Source organism: Sarcophilus harrisii, chromosome 2, assembly GCF_902635505.1.
Source record: "Sarcophilus harrisii chromosome 2, mSarHar1.11, whole genome shotgun sequence".
NCBI lineage: Eukaryota > Metazoa > Chordata > Mammalia > Dasyuromorphia > Dasyuridae > Sarcophilus > Sarcophilus harrisii.
This window is the reverse complement of record NC_045427.1, coordinates 456,603,264-456,623,452: the sequence shown is the minus strand read 5'-3', so window position 1 is coordinate 456,623,452 and position 20,189 is coordinate 456,603,264. Positions and strand designations below refer to the sequence as shown.

Genomic DNA, 20,189 nt, shown 5'->3' with positions numbered 1-20,189 from the left:
GTGAAGGGAGGATGGGCTGGAGTGAAGAGAGACTTGTGGTAGTCAGACCAACTTACCAACTATTGTAACAGGCCAGGCAGGAGGAGATGAAGGCCTCTACCAGTATGGTGACTGTGTCAGAAGAGAGAAGAGGATGCATAGGAGACAGAATACAAAGGTGAAATCAACAGACCTTGGCAATAGAGCAGGTGGGAGGAAAGGGGAAGGATCAGAATTCTACAGTTTCAAATACAATTGTTTTATAAACTGAGAAAGGTAGACCACAGCTTCTGCAGTTGTCAGAATTTAGTGGTTTATAAAGCTACAGTATTAATAATTAACCTTGAGGAAGTTACAGCTCTTAGATTTTTACCAGATTTTTGTTGTCAAGATACTTAATAAAAGTGAATATAGTGTAATAATTTACAAAGTCCAATGTGTAGCATTGATGCACTAGAAACAAGTTATCTATGATACAGCCTTTCCAATTATGACTAATGTTCATAGCAAGACAAAAGAAGCAGTGTGGCATGTGAAAAGAGCTCTATATTTGAGTTCAGAAGTTCTGATTTCACATCTCACATTTGCTTTAGAGACCCTAAAATAAATATAAACTATGCTTCTTGTTTAAGAATGAGCATCTATCTGCCTTAGGTAGAAAATGGTAGAAAAGGGAGGACATCATAAAGTTAGATATTCTATTATTAAGGATGTGAATTATTAACCTGGTAAGACTGGTTCTACATTAACTATGGGTTTGATCTTGGCCAAATTATCTCTCTGGATTCTAGTTTGTTCATCTTTAAAATGAGGGGAGTGCACTAGATGAAATAGTTTCCTCCTCCTGATCTGCAATCTTAATGAACTGCCTCTCATCCACACAGAACAATGGCTGCAAGACCCTTGCTAGGTTTTTGTTTCATCTCCATTGGATTAAGTAATCTCTAAAACAAAATTTCTTAACTTTTTTGTATCTCTTTGGCAGCCTAGTGAAGTATATGTACCCATTTTCAGAAATATGCTTTGTTGCCTCTCCTTATAATGTAAGGAAATGCTAACTTTCAGTTACAAGTTGGTCTTGGAGTTTTCCCCCCATCTAAGTTCACAGACTCCAAATTATGATCCTTGCTCAAAGACCTCTTCCACTTCTAAATTCTAAAATCTATGTAATAATGACTTTTCCCCTCCTGAACTTCTTGAATCTGAATTACATATCAGTCAATGTTTTCTGGATTTTAATTATTTAGCTTTATTTGATTTTCTTATCTCCTTTTAGATTGTAAATTGAGGATACAGAAAATGCCTTACATTTCTTTGTATCCCTTTCAAATTAGTCTAATACACAGTGAACATTCAACAAATATTTATTGATTTTGCTTGCACTGGTTTTAATGCCAATTATTTGTTTATATAAAGGTATTCTGTCTCAGTACAGAATTTAAATAAGTGAACTTTGCTGAGTCAAGCTTTCTGGTTTAGAATGTTTAACTTGAAATTCAAACATGTAATTCAGTAGTGGATCTTGAAATAATATGTACCTTAAAATTCATTTATTGATGACTATTACCAAGAAAGACACCATTTCAAAATAAGTCTTAGGTAAATGAAGCCCATATATAGATGCTGGGTGGCTTTATCTCATCTCTTTTTTACATTAGTAAGTCAACTCTTCAGAGGACACATGGGTACATCTCCTCTCAGAGTTCTGAGGGTATCCTTAAAGAGCACTGAGATTTCCTCTGTCATTATCAGTTTGAGCCTCCATTTCCACTGTATTTCCAGTATCTATTGATTGTTCATTATATTTAGAATCTTTTCTATATCACATTGACCCATGGATTAGTGTTGTTTGACCATTTGTTTTTATCTCTCATGATATCACTGATAAGCAATTAGTATCAATTAACTTTTACAGAGGAATATTTACTAAGAAGATACAGCAAGAACAAAAGTACAAAGACATTTCCTTAAACTAGGGACTCACTTGTCTGTCTACTACCTTGGGGAGGAAAGGAGTCTCAAACTTGAAGCATTTTAGCTACAAAGCATTGGCTCCAACAAGTTCATTTCCAAATATGGCATTGCCACAGGATAAATTATTCCCTCAAAGCAAAACAGTTATCTGGCTACTGGGTTGATCCAATGATAACTTTGGTCAAATAGATTGACCACTAGACTGGGCTGCTCTCTGATACAGATTTCCATCACTGGATCTTTGTTCTCCAAATGCATGAAGTCTCATAAGATCCTGTATAGTTAGAAAGAAGATGCAAACAGAATATGGTCACCTTCCAGACATTGTTTAGAATGTCATGCACTCACAAGACACCTGGTGTGAGGGAAAGGCAAACCTCCCCTCCTCCCCTTCCTTAATCTTCAGAACTTCTCTACAGGGATTCTAAGATTCCTAGGAAAAACTTAGCTGGAGGTTCAGACAAAACCTCTAAGTGTCCTCTTTCTACACAAGGCACACACCAGATTCTCCAACTGATTTCATCACTGCAAAGACAATCCAAGTGGAATTCCACATTCTCCCAACAGAAAAAACAAGCAGGGTCAGTTTGGGAAGAACTGCATCAAGAAGTCTTGAACAAGTAAATGTGAGGCTTTCCAAAGGAATTATTCTGGATTGATTTCTCTGGATTTCTAGGCCAACAGACCTTATAGATTTCATAGTTAGACAAGCAGGCCAAGACTGTTTAAAAGCTTAAGAAAAACTGAAAACAATTGTCAGTGAAATGCTCATGTCTTGCAGATACAGCTATATCAAGTATCAGTTCTTAAATGTTTAGCTATAAAAAAATCATTTTAGAAGGATCTGGTCTGATTTTTAAAGGAAATACACTAGAATGAATTGGTTGTAACAAAGAAAAAATGATTATTTTTCTCTAGTATATTCTCAAAATTAGGAATCCAAAAATTAAAGGCCTGAGAAAAGAATCTCTCAAGCAGGCCCCCACAACTAGAAAGGGCTCAGGGGTTTTTATACTGGATGAGGCTCCACATGTAGTGCAGTTTTGAATTTATCTCCCAGTCCTCACTTGCAGCCATAAGTCGTGTGTCTCCATCTCTCAGGGCTCTGAGGAGCAGTAGGGTTTTAATTTAATGCTGTCAGCTTGAGCCCCAATCAGCAGCAATTATTAATTTTTAAGATTTCTGTTATTCCAGTTCCTTTTAAGGTAACATTTGCAATTAAATGGTTTAGTACTTATAATCTGCTATAGTATTGTATCTTTTACTAGTATTTCTAATATTATTTGACCAAGTAATTAGCACTTCAATTTCAATATTAACCATTTGCTTTCTCCTCGAAATAATTTGTAACCACTTAACATAATTCACTGTTACAAAGGAATATTTATCAAGAAGCTATAAAAAAGAAGAGAAGTACAACGCCCCCTTCCCTGAATGGGAGTCACATTCTACTCTATGCCACCTCAATCTCTGGGGAGAGGAGGCTTAAGCTTAAATCAGTTTTTACAAAGCATTTACTCTCCCAAGTTCACTTCTGAATGTGATTAAAAAAAAAAAAAAGCCTCTTGACAAGTCAATCCCATACTGCAAGATTCTGTTCTGCTACTAGGCTGAGCCAAGCAAGTCACTCCAGATCGTGATGAAGGCTGGCTACTGGCAAATGCGAGGATAGACTATGAATGAACCTCTGTTTCTCTGATGTTTTGAAGTTTCACAAGACCCCTTACTAAGAAAATAGAGGCACAAACAGGAAATTATCCTATTTTAGACACTGGCTTGCATCGGAAGCCATATATTCACTGCTTGGCCTGGTGGAGGGTAAAAAAAGGATATCTTTCCACTATTTGTTCAGAACTCCAGTGTGTTCCTTACTCTTCTTGACCAGCAGGAAGAAAAGAGTGAATTTCTCCATTATGGCCTTTTGTAGGCATTCCCAGTTCTAGTTCAGCAATTTGACCAAAAAGCTTTTTCTTCTGCTGGGAAATGGATAATACTGGTGCATTCTTTGAGGTGGAGAGCCAGGCCTTTGCATTCTACATTACTGCTCATTTCCAGAAGCAAGCTCCTTCTCACATATACTGAGCCAGGCCAAGTCCACCTGCTCATGCTCATTACTGGTTTGTACCTTGCTCCTAATCTCCCCTCTTCCCAGTTAGCACAATAAGGGAAACCAAAAACAGCATTATTTTGTGAATTCATTTTTCTAGTCTGCTATGAGCTTTGGCTCTTTTTGTCTCTGTGGAGAATTGTTATTACTTGTAATAACAGTCTCTGTTCCCCCATTTTCCAGTGCAGAAGAGAAGAGGAAGATAGATGTCTATAGTTAAATATCCTTTTGACAGAATTGCATGAGGGCAGGAATCATAATAGCTTCATTCGCATCTAGAGTACTATGCTTGACTAAGCATGGCTGCCTGCTTATTAATAGTGATGGTGGGAGCTTATTTAAGATGGTTGATACAAATTCTATTTTAAATGAAGAGCAAAGATTTCAGTGCAGTTTTGTTATGTGATCAAGTAGTTTGATATTTTTGTAGAGCTCAGATCTATCGCTTCTAGAGAAAGAAAAGTTTGTTGCTGCTAGTGAAATTATTGACACTCAACAGAATTCACACCAGTTATCTCTTACCTTTACTTTACTTGCCTACCTTCTGCAGGAGGTACAGATCTTCCAAGTCCCTCTTTTTTTTAATCCCCCTTACTTTAGTCCCTTTATTCTGATATCATCTTCCATTTATATCAGGGGTTCCTATTCTTTTTTTCCCCTACATATTCATATTTCCTTTTCTAAATCCAATAATGCTTATAGAATTGTTTTTAAATAATTCAGGGAAATGCTAAATTTTAGTTAAAGGTTATTGAAAAAAAGATGATTTTTTTTTTCCCATTCACGTTCATGAAGGACCTGAAGTCTGTCTGTGGAAACTCCTGACTTATGCCAGATATCTGTTGTATGTATGTAGTTATTTATAGATTGTCTTCCTGTTAGAATGTCCTTGAGATGATAGCTAGCATTTAGATAACACTTTTAAGGATTTCAAAAGTCTTTACAAATTTTTTTCTTATAACTTCATAACAACTCTGGGAGGTTGATCAGTCAGTAATTAAACATTTATAGGTAGGTGCTATTATTATCTCCATTTTATAGATGAGGCTGCTTAGATGAACAGAGGTTAAATGACTTTACCAGGATCACAAAGCTAATAAATTACCTAAAACTGGATTATTTTTTATCATTCAACAGTATTCCATCATAAACATATATCACAGTGTGTTCAGCCATTCCCCAACTGATGATCGTCCCCTCAGTTTCCAATTCTTTGCCACCAGAAAAAAGCTGCTATGAATATTTTTGTAATATAGATCCTTTTCATTTTTGCTTTTTATCTCATTTGGGAGAGAGATCTAGTAGAAGAATTGGTACAGCAAAGGGTACACATGATTTTTTAGCCTTTTGAACATAGTTCCAAATGGTTCTAAAGAATGAATGAATCAGTTCACGTCATCAATTTCAGCACGTTGATTATCTCAGTTTTCTCACATTCCCTCCAGCATTTGTAATTTTCCTTTTCTATCCTCTTAACCACTCTAATAGGTATGAAATAGTACCTCAGAATTGCTCCAATTTACATTTCTCCAATTAATAATGAATAAAGCAATTTTTCATATGACTATAGATACCTTTGATTACTTCATCTGAAAACTTTTTGATCATTTGGAAAATGGATTTTATTTTTAAAAATTTAACGCAGTTCTCTATATTTTGAGAAATGAGACTTTTAACAAAGAAATTTGCTTCAAAAAATTTTTTCCAGCTACTGTTGCTTTTCCCTTCCATCTTCTTTCTCCCTACTTATTCTATTCTCCCTCTCCTTTCACCTTCTTTTTCTTCAATAGTGTTTGTTTCTGACTGTTCCCTCCACCAGTATGCTCTCCCTTCTATCATCACTCTGTTCTACCCCTTTATTTATCTCCTTCCCCTCCTTTTCTGTAAGGTAAGATAGATTTCTATTTCCAATTGAGTATGTATGTTATTCCCTCTTTGAGCTAATTCTGATGGTTCACTCACTTCCTCTCATCTCTCTCTTCTTCCTCTCCAGTGTAAAAGGGGTTTTTTTGCCTTTTATTTAAGATAATTTACTCCATTCCATCTTTTCATTTCCCTTTCTTCTAGTACATTCCTCTTTTATCCCTTAATTTTATTTTTTAGGTAGCATTCCTTCATATTCAACCCAGACCTATGTCCTCTGCCTCTATATCTCTAATTTCCCCAATAATGAGAACATTTTTGAGTTACAAGTATCATCTTCACATGGAGGATTGTAAAGTTTAACCTTATTTAAGTCCCTTGTGATTTCTCTTTCCTGTTTACCTTTTTATGCTTCTCTTCAGTTTTGTATTAGAAAGTCAAAATTTCTATTCAGTTCTTCATCAAGAATGCTTGAAAGTTCTCTACTTCATTGAATACCCATTTTTCCCCTGAAGGATTACACTAAGTTTCGCTGGGTAGGTGATTCTTGGTTGTAATCTTAATACTTTTGCCTTCCAGAATATCATATTCCAAGCCATATCTTTTATGTATAATCTACTAAATCTTCATGACTTCTTTATGATATATTCATGATACTTGAATTGTTTCTTTCTGGCTGGGAGCTCTGGAATTTGGCTATAATATTCCAGGGAGTTTTCATTTTGGGGATCTCTTTCAAGAAGTGATCAGCGGATTCTCCCAATTTCTTTTTGACCCTCTGGTTCTAGAATGTTGGTGCAGTTGGTTTTGATAATTTCTTGAAAGATGATGTCTAGGCTCTTTTTTTAAAATCATGACTTTCAGGTAATCTAGTAATTTTAAAATGATTTCTTCTGGGTCTGTTTTCCAGGCCAGTTATTTTCCAATGAGATATTCTACATTGTCTTTTTTTTTCATTCATTTGGCTTTGTTTGGTTGTTTTTTGATTCTTTCATAAAGTCATTAACTTCCATCTGTTCAACTTTAATTTTTAAGGAATTATTTTCTTCAGTGAGCTTTTGTGCCTCTTTTTCCATTTGACCCCTTCTGCTTTTTAAGGCATCCTTCTCCTCATTTTGTATTTCTTTTTCTCATTTGGCCTAATCTGGTTTTTAAGGCATTATTTGCTTCAATTTTTTGTGTGTCTCCTTTACCAATCTATTGACTCATTTTTCCTGATTTTCTTGCATTAATCTTATTTCTCTTCTCAGTTTTTTCCTCAATCTCTCTTACTTGGTTTTCAAAATCTTTTTTGAGCTCTTCCATGACCTGAGACAAATTCCTATTTTTCTTGAAGGTTTTGGATGTAGGAACTTTGACTTTGTTATCTTCTCTTGTGTTTTGATCTTCCTTGACACTATAATAACTTTCAGTGGTCAATTTTTTTCTTTTGTTTGCTCATTTTCCCAGCCCATTACTTATTTTTAATTCTTTGTTAAGATAGGACTCTGTTTCCAGGGTGGAATCTGAACTGTCCCAAGCTTCAAGGTTTTTATGCAGCTACTTTCAAAGATATTTCTAAAGACCTGAAGTTTCCAATTGTTCCAAGATGGTACAATGTAAGGAGAAGTGTTTACTATTCTCCTGGACATAGCACACACATTTCATACCCAATGTGTGTGAGTGACCACAAGCATTCTTTTCTTTCATGAAACTGCTCCACTGTGTTTACAAGCTCTCTTCCTCATGCTGGGACTGCCATCTAGGACTAGAATCTGGATCCAAGTATAGGCAAAGCCACACAGGTCTGCCTCATTGCTAACAAAAAGCCTCCTATAATCTCCTTCTGACCAGTTGTTCGACTCCCTTACTGTATGTGGGCTGAGAACTCCAGAAGCAACTGCTGCCACTGCTAATTCATTTTCTCCCCAAGGTTTGCTGGGACTGGTTCTATGCTGGCATGGCCTGGGCTGAACCATGTTCCACTCTCCCCACTTTCCTGCTGACTTTCTAAGTTTTCTTTAGCTAGAAAATTATTTCATCCCATCCTTTTGTAGGTTCTGCTGCTCCAGGAATTGTTTAATGTCATTTAAAGATGTTCAGAAGGGTATTAGAGAGAATTCAGGCAAGTCCCTTCCTTTTTTCACCACCTTAGCTTTCTGCTCTGTCTCAGATGAGGATCCTCATCATATAACAGTTCTTCTAAAGGTTAGTCCTTTGACTGGCAGTTAATAAAAAAGGCAAAAAGGCAAAATTAGGAGATTAAAAAGTTTAAGCATCATTGGGCAATTACAAGGTAGATAGAACTCCATGAACAATGGAGATATATATATAGCCTGAGAGCTGATGTTACACTTGACAAAAGGAACAATTCAATCTCTTTTGTAACTATTCAATCTCTTTTCTTATTTGTGAGATTGAGTCATAGGGATAGAGTATCAGGTGATTTGGGGGAGAAGTTGTTAACCATTAGAAAGAGGTTTTCTCTATAGTTAATCTCATCAGAATATTCTGATAGGGCTGGATATCTCTTAAGATAGTGAAGGCTTCCTTCAAGATAGAAATCACTAAGACTCATACTATTATTGATTAAAATACATACTGAGAATGTGTCTCTATACACCACTTTGTAGCTTTGTTTCTTTGACCTCTAAAGTTACTTTTTTTCTGGAGAGAAGATGTTTACTCCAAACTCATAGGTTACCTTCACACTTGGACATGGTAAATGCTCAATAAGTGCTTGTTGACTGACTGCTGTGAAGACTGAGATATGTTTCACTAGCTGTTCTCTGGAAACAAGACTAGTTATCGTAGTTATTTAGAAACTGACTACATTTCAGTGTGTTTTCTTTTTTTTTTTTTTAAATTATCATTATGCATATTGATATTTTTTATTCTGCTTACTTTATTCCATAACAGTTCATATAAATCTTTTTATGTTTCTCTGAATTTTTCATGCTTGAAATTGTCTCTTTTGTCTTTCATGATTACTTTTGTCCTTTTATTTGGCTAAGAATTCTCTCCCTAGCCAAAGATGTGAAGAATATCTCTATCCCTTCTCTTTCATTTTAAAAAAAGTGACCTTTAAGGAGTTTACCAAAGTAGTATTATTTGGAAATAGTTCTCTCCTTCCTGTTCTGCATGACAGTGTTCTTACTGTTCAATATAGTCATCATTGGCAAGGAAGCTGAAATATATGGAGTCAGTGTGGTTTAATGGCAAGAGACCTCCCTGTAAACTTGGCCAAGTTGTTAACTTCTTCGAGCCTTAATTTCCTCATCATTTTAATAAGGGAGTATGCTCTGTCTCTTGAGACTCTAAATCAATCATGCTGTCTTTTCTGCATATATTTCCCTACCTTTTAAATAAGAAAGTCTTTGTGAGAGATGATTGTGATATAGTTTATCTTAGAAATAAGAATATTTGAGTACTAAATCTCCTGTTTATCTTAGAAAGTAGTGTATTTGGGTACTAAATCTCCTAAAACTTAAGATTAGAGCTTCCTCTTATGAATTCTGCTCAGTAAAACATTTATTAAGTAAATTCTTGGTGTAATTAATTCTGTTGTAATGCTTATTTTCAAAACTCAAATTTGTTCAAATGCAACTATTATATGAGAACAATTTGTTCATTAACTTGAACTTCATTTATTTGTGTTCAATTTCTTCAAGAAACAGCAAGGATGTTAAAAAAAAAAAATGCACTAATTCACAGTAGTTCCCAAACTATAATCTTTTGGATACCCATTTGGACAAGCAAACTCTAGGTCTTTTTCAGGCAGAGAGACATATTTATTGTTTATCTTCTGGAGCAGTAGAATCTAGGTGGAGAGTGGCTGATTGCCACCACCACCCCTCCCCCTTTTCTCCCATACCCTTCAGCATTTACCATTTTACAGAGGAACAAACTGAGAGGTAGTGAGGTTCAACCATTTCCCCAGAGTCACTCAGCTAGGGAGGATCTGAGGTCCAATTTGAATTCAGGTTTTTCTGGGTCCAGGCTCTGTGCTGTTATTCACTGTACCACCTACTTCAAAGCAATCTGGTGAGCTTGGCACCATTATTTTCCCCATTTTACAGAGGTTAACTACTTTGACAGAGAAGCCATTGTTGTAGATTTGATTCTCACATTATTTCTGCTCTGGCTTCAAAAAGGAAAAGAAAAAGTTTTTCAATGTATCTTACATCTTCCAAGAAGCACATAGTTACATTTTCTCCCAGGCAGCATTGGAAAGACGTGTCCCCCATAAAAAGAAAAGTGTAGCTTTTGTGTATGTTCTTTCTTTTATTTTTTTTTTTTTCCTTTTCCATCATTAAGAGTTATCCATCATGTAACTTTCTTTTTTTCCCCTTTTTTCTTCCCTCCCCGACCCTGCTCCTATAGATATCTATCATTAAACACAAATATTTATATATGTGTAAAATCATTCTATATTTACTCCTATTGACAATTTTTTCTGTGATTGCAGATTGGATGTTCCTTCATGTATTCTTTTTTATTAAGTTCAGTATTTGTACTAGTCAGAATTGCTTATTCAAAAGTGATCTTAAAACAATTTTGCTATTACTGTATACCATGTTCTCTTGGTTTTGCTTGTCATTATTTCTTGCAGGTCTGCCCATGTTTTTATAAAATCAATGAGGTCATCATTTCTTATAGTACATCACAGCCATATACTACAACTTGGTTAATCATTCCTCAATTAAACCAAGAGGACATGATATACTCTATATGTGGTTTATCTATTTTAGTTTTTGTCAAGTTTTCCATAAAAATAATTTAGGTTAGATATAGACATTACTTCTTTCTGCTCATTAGAATGTTAGTTCTTTGAGAGTGGGAACTGTGCCTTTAAAAAAAAAGTTATTTCTAACGCATAGCATAACAAATATCTCTAGATAATAGGTATATAATAAATGTCTTAAGGATAAGTAGAAAAGAAAAGAAGACAAAGAGGATTTCTTTGGGGGGGAGGGTGATTATGCTAATACCATCTCTGCTGCTGGGTTGGTTATTCCTTCCTGTGGTTTTTATAGATTCTGTCATTAAAGGCACTCAAACAAAATGTTGGTGACCATTTTGCCCTCAGACCAAGTGAAAGCCCTGGAAATCTGCACTTGATGTTGGGCTGTCATTCCAGGACTCAGATTTGTTCTCAGCAACAGATCACATTCTGTGTTACCCTAGGCATCTTTTCACTGAAGCCCCATTCAAAGGAAGAGTGAATCTCTCTTGAATTCCTTTTGGTTGGTCTGGTGCCAGTCCAGGACCTATGTTATAAAAACAGTTTGTTACGCTTCATAACTTGTTACAACATGGAATGATGGCCTCTGGAGTTGGGGTCAGAAGCCCTGGTTTGGATCCCACCTCTGCTGTTATCTGTATGGTTTGTCTATTTAGTCTTTGGGATCAATTTGTTCATCTGTAAAATGAGAGGATGGGAGTAGGAAATCTCTAAGGTCTTTTGCAGCTCAGAACACATTCCTAAGTTTGGTACTTCCTGGTAGTTTGTTCTGGTAAACTTCCAACTAGAAATCACTATCGTGTGAATGTGTCTTGGCTTACCTAATTTTAAATGTGTTAACATGATTGAATGAATTCAGAAGAATGGTGAAAGAATTTTTAAAATTGTCTTTCCTTAAATTAACACTTAAGATTTTCCCAAAATTTGGAAACCATTTTTAGATCAAACACTCCCAAGAAAGCTGTATTTGCTGGAAGCATGCAGTTGTTAGCTGGAGTCAAATTGTGCACAGGAAGGACCTTAACCAATCACCCACACTATGAAGATAAAGGACTAAGAGAGAGAACAAAAGAGGTTAGTGTCCTCTAACTGGCCTGCCAAGGTTGTTCTGATTTTTCTTATGCTTGGTATTAAATAGAATCTCATTCAGGATGTCTATAATGTGGAGTTTAGAGGAGCTAAAAATTAGAAGAAAAACTAATCCAGAGGATTCAGCTTTTAAAATTCTTGTATTAATTTTATTTCAGTAAATACTGATTAGTCATATTGTATATGTAATGTACTATGTTAGGGATAAAAAGACATAAACAAAGTAGTCTGCCCCAAAAGAGCTTACATTCTATTGGAAGGATACAGCATTTATACAAATGTAGCTAAATATGAAACAAGGAATATTGAAAAGGGGAGAGAAGAGAAATCAAAGAAAACTTGACTGAGAAGGCAGTTTCTTCAAAAGATGAGGGTTCTAAAAGGTGAAAAATGAGGCAAAAGATAATTCAAGATTTGAGTAGTGTGATTTGTGCCAATGTACATAGGTAAGATCAGGAATGTAGGTTATAGAACAAGTTAAATCAGTTTCACTGGAACAAAGAATTGATGACTGAGAATAGTTTTAAGACTATGTAAAGGGCTGAAACTCTAAAAAGGTATGCTTGAATAAGACAACCAAGCACTTAAGGCTAATTACCTATTATGACTCTATTAGCATATGTTTGGATAAATGGCTCTTCTCATCTTGGTGCTTGCTGAAAGTTTGGTGTTAAGATAAGTTAGTAGACTTGAGAATTTATATTTTGTAGTCAGTTAGGAGCCACTGAAGGTGTTTAAGAGCTGGGTATGTGATGTGGTCAAGCCTGTGCTTTAAGATTATTTTAGCAGCTGTGCATAGACTGAATTAGAAAAGGGGCAGACCAACTAGAAGCTTTTCTCGTCTATATAAGGTGATGAGAGTTTGAATTAGGGTAGTTGTTATGGTCTAGAACTTGAAACAAGGTGCTAAATCAGTGGACTTGATAGAGACAATGGTTATTTAGCATGGTGCTTAACAGTTCTCTAGTTCAGTACATGTACTTAGTACTTACTATAGTTCTACAAGATTAACACCTTTGATAAGAAACCATATAAGCTCGGACAAACTCAGCCAGAATCAGAACTGGAAGACAGAGACCGTGATGGCGGTCCTCCTGCCTCCCCCACAGAAACCAAGACACATTCAAGAGGACTTCAAGAAGCTGGCAGAAGCAGAGAAGACAAAGGACTGGTGGCAGGAGCTCAAGCTCTTGGAACCTAGAAGAGAGATAGGCCTCTAAGAAAGCTAACTGGGCCCCAGGCAAGAAGTCAAGATTTTGAAAGAGACAATAAAGGATTTGGACCTTAACCCCTGGCTACTCATGTGGTGATTACTGAACTGAAATGGAGACTGCTTCCAGAGACCCCAAGAAAACCTCAACAGAGAACATTACATTTTAGAGAGAATATTACAGGTGATGGTTCTATAAGTAGAGAGAAAAGGATAGCCATGAGAAGTGGGGAGGTAGATTTGAAATGGCTTCATAACTGATTACAAAGGAGTGTGAGAAAGAGGAAGGAGTCCCTACTTTTGATTTACACAGCTGAGTGTATAGTGATACCCAAGAAGAATTTGTGAAGTATAGAGGAGAGATAATTTAGGAGAGAAAAGATATGCTGTGTTTGAAATGTCGTGGAACATTTGGAAGAAAATATCTAGCATGCAGATGGGATTCTGGAACTGGAATTCAGGAGAGAATTTCAAACCTGATCTGTATAGATTTGTCATGTAGATAATCCTTAAAGCCATAGGAACTGATGAGATTGCTGAGAGACAGTATGTAGAAAGAAGCAGAAGGGCCTAAGACTGAGCTCCAAGGAACACCTGTGCCAAGAGCACAGGAGAGGAGTAATAATCCATCAAAGGAAATTGAGAATGAGTGAGCAGTTATCCACAACAGATAGGGAAGAACTGAGAGAGAATAGTGTCACTGAAATGAAGAGAGAAAAGTATCCAAGAGGCAGAGCTGTTTAGCAGAATGAGAGGCTACCTAGAGAGGGCAAAGAGAGTAAGGGCTGAGAAAAGGCCATTAAGAGAAAACAATATCAGCCAGGGAGGTAAAGCTGGAAAACTAAACTACAAAAGATTGAGAAGTTAGCTGTATAGTATAAAGAGGGAATATATCAAGATTTTTTTCCTCTAAGAAATTTGCAGTGAAAGGGAGATATTGAAGATATAATAGATTGTGAGGATATTAAGGTCAAGGAAAGATTTTAGAAGTATGGCATATACCTGCATGTGTTTTAGTTGACAGGGAAAATCAATAAATAGAAAAAGTTTGAAGATGAACAAGAGAAAGAATTATTGATTTATTAAACTGCTTATGTTAAAGAAGAGATTAAATCAAAAGTAAAGATAGAAGAATGGGCCTTATATGAGAAAGACAGAGATATCATCTCTTCCTTGGGAATAGGAGTGAATACTTTCTATAAGGAACCTTTCTTGATTCTTTCAATTCTCAGTGCTTCCTGGCCTCTGAAATTACTTTGCATTTATTTTATATTTACTTGTAAGTGTTGTTTTCTCTTAACAGTAAGCTCTTTGAAGGCAGGAACTAATTTGTTTTTGTTTCATTCATCTATCATATTGCTGGACACTTAGTAGGCATTTAATAAATATTGAATTGCTTTTAACTGAAACTTTTAACTATATTTTTGAATAGTTATATGTTACAGGTATATTACTAGGGATTCCCCCCTTTTCTTTAGCATGATTCTTAAAAAAAAAAAAAAAAAAAAAAATGGCTTTTTTTCTACTGATTTGATAACTATACTCTTACACCATTTTCTTTTCATTTTGATAGGTTTATCAGATATATGCAAAGAGATCTCCTGAGGAAGTTTATTCCCTCCTGAAGTCCTTTGGCACAGACTATGTCATCTTGGAAGATAGCATTTGCTATGAAAGAAGGCATAGCAGGGGCTGCCGTCTCCGAGACTTGCTTGACATAGCTAATGGACATGTAAGCACAGTAGTCATTCTTTTTCATAGAGTACTCTTTGAGAGAATAAGAGGTCACAATAATTAATGGGCTCTTTAGGATTTCAGGTTAGTTACTAATTTTTACATATGTATATGAGTAAGTTAGTAAGGTTCCACTGGTTACTAAGACATGCATACTGATTTGTTTTCCTAGGACTGGCAATGGAAGTGGCCTATTAAGGTATTTGCAGTTCTTGTGACCAATACCACATTTCGGTAAAAATGACTTTCTAGTCTATAGATATGAAATAGCAAAGTGACTCTCCCTGGCCAATTCCAAGGAAAGGGTGGCTGGTGCTCTGCTAGGCCCTGGAAAGAATTATCAGAAGAAAGGCCTTCCTTACCTTTTAGGATTTGAGTCCTGTAAGAGACAAGAAAAATTACCCAGCTTGTTTTCTTTTTCATATTATTTATTGTTTCAGAGGGATAGTAGATCATAGGGGTTAGATGTAAAAGACAGTCACATGATATGCACACTAAGCACTACATAAATATTTGTTGAATGGCATGAATGAGTCATGAAGGAAGAAATGAGGTTAAGACTCATATTTTTTCTCAGAGGTAAGATGACCTGGAATAATCTTTATTGATGTTCTTGGTAAACCATGAACCAAAGACCTCTAGACTTAACAGATTGTATTGCTGTATCAATATTTACTTTTTTTTAATGTAAGCTTTTTCTTTCTGATAAGTACATCATACATCATGGCCATCTTTATATATTTATTGGGCTAAAGAGAGGAATCTTATTTTCTTGGAAAAACAATATGGTACAAGTGAAAGAACTGGACAGAGAAACAGGTGATCTGGGCTTATGTTACATTCCTGCCTCTACTACAGATGGTATGACTTTATCCAGTCCCTTTGACAGGTCTAGGCCTTAATTTTCCTACATGTCAAATGACGGAGGGGTAGATGATCTCTAATGACCTTCAAGCTCTAAAATTAGAATTATAACATTTTCAATTGAATTGTGCCTCATATATATCCTGATAGCCACTCGTGGCTATGCATATTTTCTAAGTTTACATGATTTTTCATTTTGGTCTTAGGTAATGGATGGCCCAGGAGAGAATGATCCTGATTTAAAGCCTGCCAAGCATCCTCGCTTCTGTGAAGAAATCAAAAGAAACTTGCCTTCATACTCTGCACACTTTACCAGAGTGTTTCAGAATAAAACATTCCATGTTTACAAACTGTCTAGGCACAAATAATACAACTTTTGGTAATTCTTTATTCTGATCCAGGTGAAATTTCATTCTATTAAAGCCCAATTCCTATGAAATTCCTATGTCATGAATCAAGTTTGAGCCTTCACTAGACTCATGCAGCTTTTTCACACCATTTTGAGTAGCCCCATTCTGTAGCAACAAACGAGTACCTGGTAAATGAATTTCACCTGTAATTTAATGCTGTGAGGTTAATAAGTACTCTAGAAGTTTACATGCGTGTTGATATTTTTGAAGGTATTTTACATAAACTGTCTTTTTCTTTTTCTTTTAACTTTATCCACTGTTGTTCATCGTGTTTCTAACAGTGACTGAAACTTTGTTGTTTGAGCTGTTTCCAATCAGGTGGGAATACTGAATCTGCTTAGGATTGGAAATATTTTTAAACTTGTTTTCAATTTTATTGAACTGAATCAAGTGACTTTGTAACAGAATTAGTGAATAATATCCTTTCAAGTTAATCATTTCATGCTATTGAAGTATTATATATATACTAATAATGGTGTGGCAGTTAAAAACAAAGTTTACTGTTGTCCTATTTTGGGGTAAACTTTACAGACATTTCAAGTTTCCATGCTCTTCACATTCAAAAATTACATTGGCTCTGTGTATTTATTTGATATTTTTTCATTGATATGTGTTTGAGTAAGCACTTCAGTAAAACATGATATCTTTTATTTGAAACAGTTTTTAAAGTAATAGGCACAGAAGAGTATTACAGTTAAGCATCTTGGGTTCTTAGGAGTGGCAGAAAGTGTGTAGGAAGACTTATTTTGTTTCACAATAGGATCTTCAACTAGTATTTGTTTTATTACTATTTGGTGTTTTTGTTTTAAGGCACATTTATACTATTATAATCTTTTTCCTTCCATTGATATTATTTTATTTCATTTTGTACTTGTTTTAAAATTGCCAGGTTTCCTAACTTTGGTAACCTGTGTTCTGGTTTTAGCTTTTGTATTTTTACAGCTTGGTATCTATCTACTTTTAAATGTTGTCTTAACTATGTCACTATTATGGTATTTTTAGGCAAACTGCATTTTCATACCAAGTGTGACTTATGTCAGCTCCAACCTTAATGAGGTACCTTCTATCTTTTTTTTTTTTCCTTTTTCAAAGGTAATTAAGTGCCTCTAAGTCTACCCCAATACGGAAATACTTGTAAGCATCCTCTGGCAGTATGTGTATCTGCTCAAGAAATTTCTGATGATTACTGTTAGAATTAATTTCTAATGAAAGTATTTTGAAAGATGCTGCTAAAAAACATATTGTACATTTAATTAAATCAAGATGGCTAATGAGATTAATTTTCACCAGTCCTCTATGCACCAATGCCAAATGATTTAAAAGCCTTCCCCTTGTAGTTGTTCTAAGGTACATTACCAAAGGGATTGAGATGGATATGTCACATGTTCAAATAATTTTATATTCAGTAAATATTCATTAAGTAGCATTCAGAATCTTTCTGAACTTTCATGTTGAACACAAAAGGATAGTGAGCTTTTATCAAAACTTATTTAAATCAAAACTTGACAGTAGCTGGGCTATTAAATTGTGTATTCAAAGCTCCTAAATCATTCTTTCCTATATCCCTTAATGAGGTTGGAGTCCACTGCAGTTTAACATAATACAATAATAAAACATTTTAATCAGTATTAAAACTTTAATTAAGCCAGTAATGATGCATGCCTGTTGTAGCTGACAGCATGGGTCAGTAAGTTCTTCATTGAGTGCCTTACAATAATTGAAAATCAAGCACATGTAAGGTACTGTGTTAGACTGTGGGGTTCAATTTTTAAATCATCAGCTCTCTTTTCATATATTTGAACAAAACCTGGAACATCCCACAAGTATTCATCTATTCCTTTTAAGAATTTGGTTGTTGATTTACCATCTGAGAAATTATATGGACATTTTGCTGCTATTCATTGTCACATAAGTGGCACAAGATGCTTTTTTATTAAGTTTATATAACAGTAACAGTGTTGCCAAATCATTCCATGTTGATCAAATATTTTCATGGAAAATATAAAGTGCCAGAAGAAAAAAAATGTGCCAGACAGAGCCCACACATTCTTATTCTTTCCAAGACACTGTGAACCGTGTACAGTAGAATTTTTTAATTTCCTAAAAGATAGATCTCCCAGATATCACTTGGACATTTTCAGAGCTCGAGTCGAGCCCCTTTTATAATCTCTCTGTAGCATATTCAGGAAGGGAACTTGGACTAGTGGGAAGAACAAGGAAACTCATGACTTGAGGTTTGTATGAATAGCTTGGACACCACCCTGGAGCCAGCTGCTGCAGATCCCTGAGTCTCTGGCCTTCCTAACTTTTACCTTAATAGACATCATATAAGAAGCAATTAGTACTTGGAGAGAGCCTCAAAATCTAGTAATATCTTCAGATCAGTGGGTCTTGGTGCACCAAAAGACGGCTCTCCAAAGTTAGTAGTCAAAAAAACTTAATTAACTAATGCTCATCATAGTTTTTCATTGTCCTTTTATTTTTAAAGGACTGGAGTATATTTAAAGTCTTTTTATCAGGACTAGAATGGTAGTCTTATAAAACTAGAGATGATCAGAAATATGAGCTAATTCATAATATTGTTCTAAAAAATTTAAAAGACAATTACTTTCCCATGAAATTTGGGTTTTATTTTTTATTTTATTCCTTTTTCTAAAGAAAACAAAATTCTAACTAGTATCAGACACAAAAATTTCAGGTAATTTATGGTAAAAATTTACCTTAATTTTGCAAAAATTCCATTTTGGGGTTAGTCTTAACCTTATATTTAATGGAATAAAGTTTTGATACTCCCAAATCATCAGTTCTGACAAAGGTGTTCTATGATATTCTTTTTCAGTACAGCCATTAGGCCTGGATTGTTAATATTTATCAGGTCATAGAGGGAGACTTTTTGTTGTGAGGGGAGCTTGTTAACTTTCCTGTGATAATTGGCTTTCTGATTTAACATCCTATGGGTGAGATCTTATAGAAAACTGTTTTATAATTTGTTATACTGAACCATGTGAAGATTGTATATTAAAATAAAGGTCTTTTAAATCACACATGAGGAGTGGTTTTTATTTCTCTCAAGGTCAAAGCTTAAGGAATCTACCTATAAGCCTGTGCTAGAGAGAAGTGATCATTTTATCAGTTTTTTAACTTATATTTTTATTTTTATTCATGCTATTAATATCCCTGCTAGCTAGGGTTGAATCTTCAATTTGTAGGTGTTTGATTTAGTGACATTATCCAGATAAAAATGACTGTACTTGCTTTCAAGGGGTTCATTTCTTTCGGGGGAAATCCAGTTTTTGCAACTTAATGGTGGCATAATGAATTCTATACCAACTTAAGCTTCTGTGATCTTAGCCTATATTAACTGAAGTATATTGTCTAGAATTAGGTCCTTCTGCCCTTGTCAGACTACATAGGGAGTATTTTGTTCAGTTTTGACTATCTCATTTGGGTCGAACATTTAACTAACATATCCAAAGAGAGCAAGCAAACTAATTACAGACTCAGAACTATGTGGAAGAAAAGAGATCACAGGATTTAAAACTGGTACCTGGATCTTGGCCATCTGTCTCCAGTTTCTCTGCACATTTGCTCTTTATCAATCCAAATCATAGCTTTCTATGAGGTTAGACCTCAAGGAAGACCTTGAAAAGTCTAAATCAGAAGTGTTAAATACATAGCCTGTGTTATGTGTGGAATACAACTCAAACCAGATTAAAAATATAGCTGGGAAATAGTTAACAAAAATCCTATCGAATAATAATGATATTATGTTTACAGGGAACCTTATTTTCAGTTTAGTGGCCCATGTTTCTATTTGAGTTTGACTATTGATCTAAATCACCCGCATCCTTCAGAGGACCTTTCCAATCACTAATAATTTGCCTGGCTTTTTCTTTAATGGTTTAGTGTCTTCTCATTTCTTTATACTCTCCCATCCCAGTGATCCTGAAATCTCAGCTGCCAGCATACAATCCCCATTCCCTATTACCAACTACCTACTCATTTGCTTTTATTCCTAGGCTAATAATGTTCCACTGTTAACCTGTCTGCCCTTCCCCCTGTGCTCTCTGGAACATCTACTCAATAATTAACAAACTTTCCTTCTTATACTGTTTTTTCCTTACTCCTTCCATCTTCTAGAATTCATTGAGTTCTTGCTTGCTTCTTACAACACTGCATCCCTAACCACCCTTTCCATTAGTTACATTTTAAAATAGATTGTTCTGGGGGGGGCGG

General features: G+C 35.3%; 1 protein-coding gene across 3 annotated transcripts in view; it reads left to right on the top strand.

The window, feature by feature from the left end:
* Positions 1-18,997, top strand: part of DPY19L3 (dpy-19 like C-mannosyltransferase 3) — a 91,230-nt gene extending 72,233 nt beyond the window's left edge. For all 3 annotated transcript variants that reach the window (XM_023494155.2, XM_031954387.1, XM_031954388.1), the window contains 3 exons: positions 11,588-11,720; positions 14,519-14,677; positions 15,750-18,997. In XM_023494155.2, the coding sequence (XP_023349923.1) occupies positions 11,588-11,720; positions 14,519-14,677; positions 15,750-15,911 (454 nt within the window). In that variant the 3' untranslated portion in view covers positions 15,912-18,997. The remainder of the gene's footprint in view (positions 1-11,587; positions 11,721-14,518; positions 14,678-15,749) is intronic.
* The last annotated feature ends 1,192 nt before the right edge of the window (positions 18,998-20,189 follow it).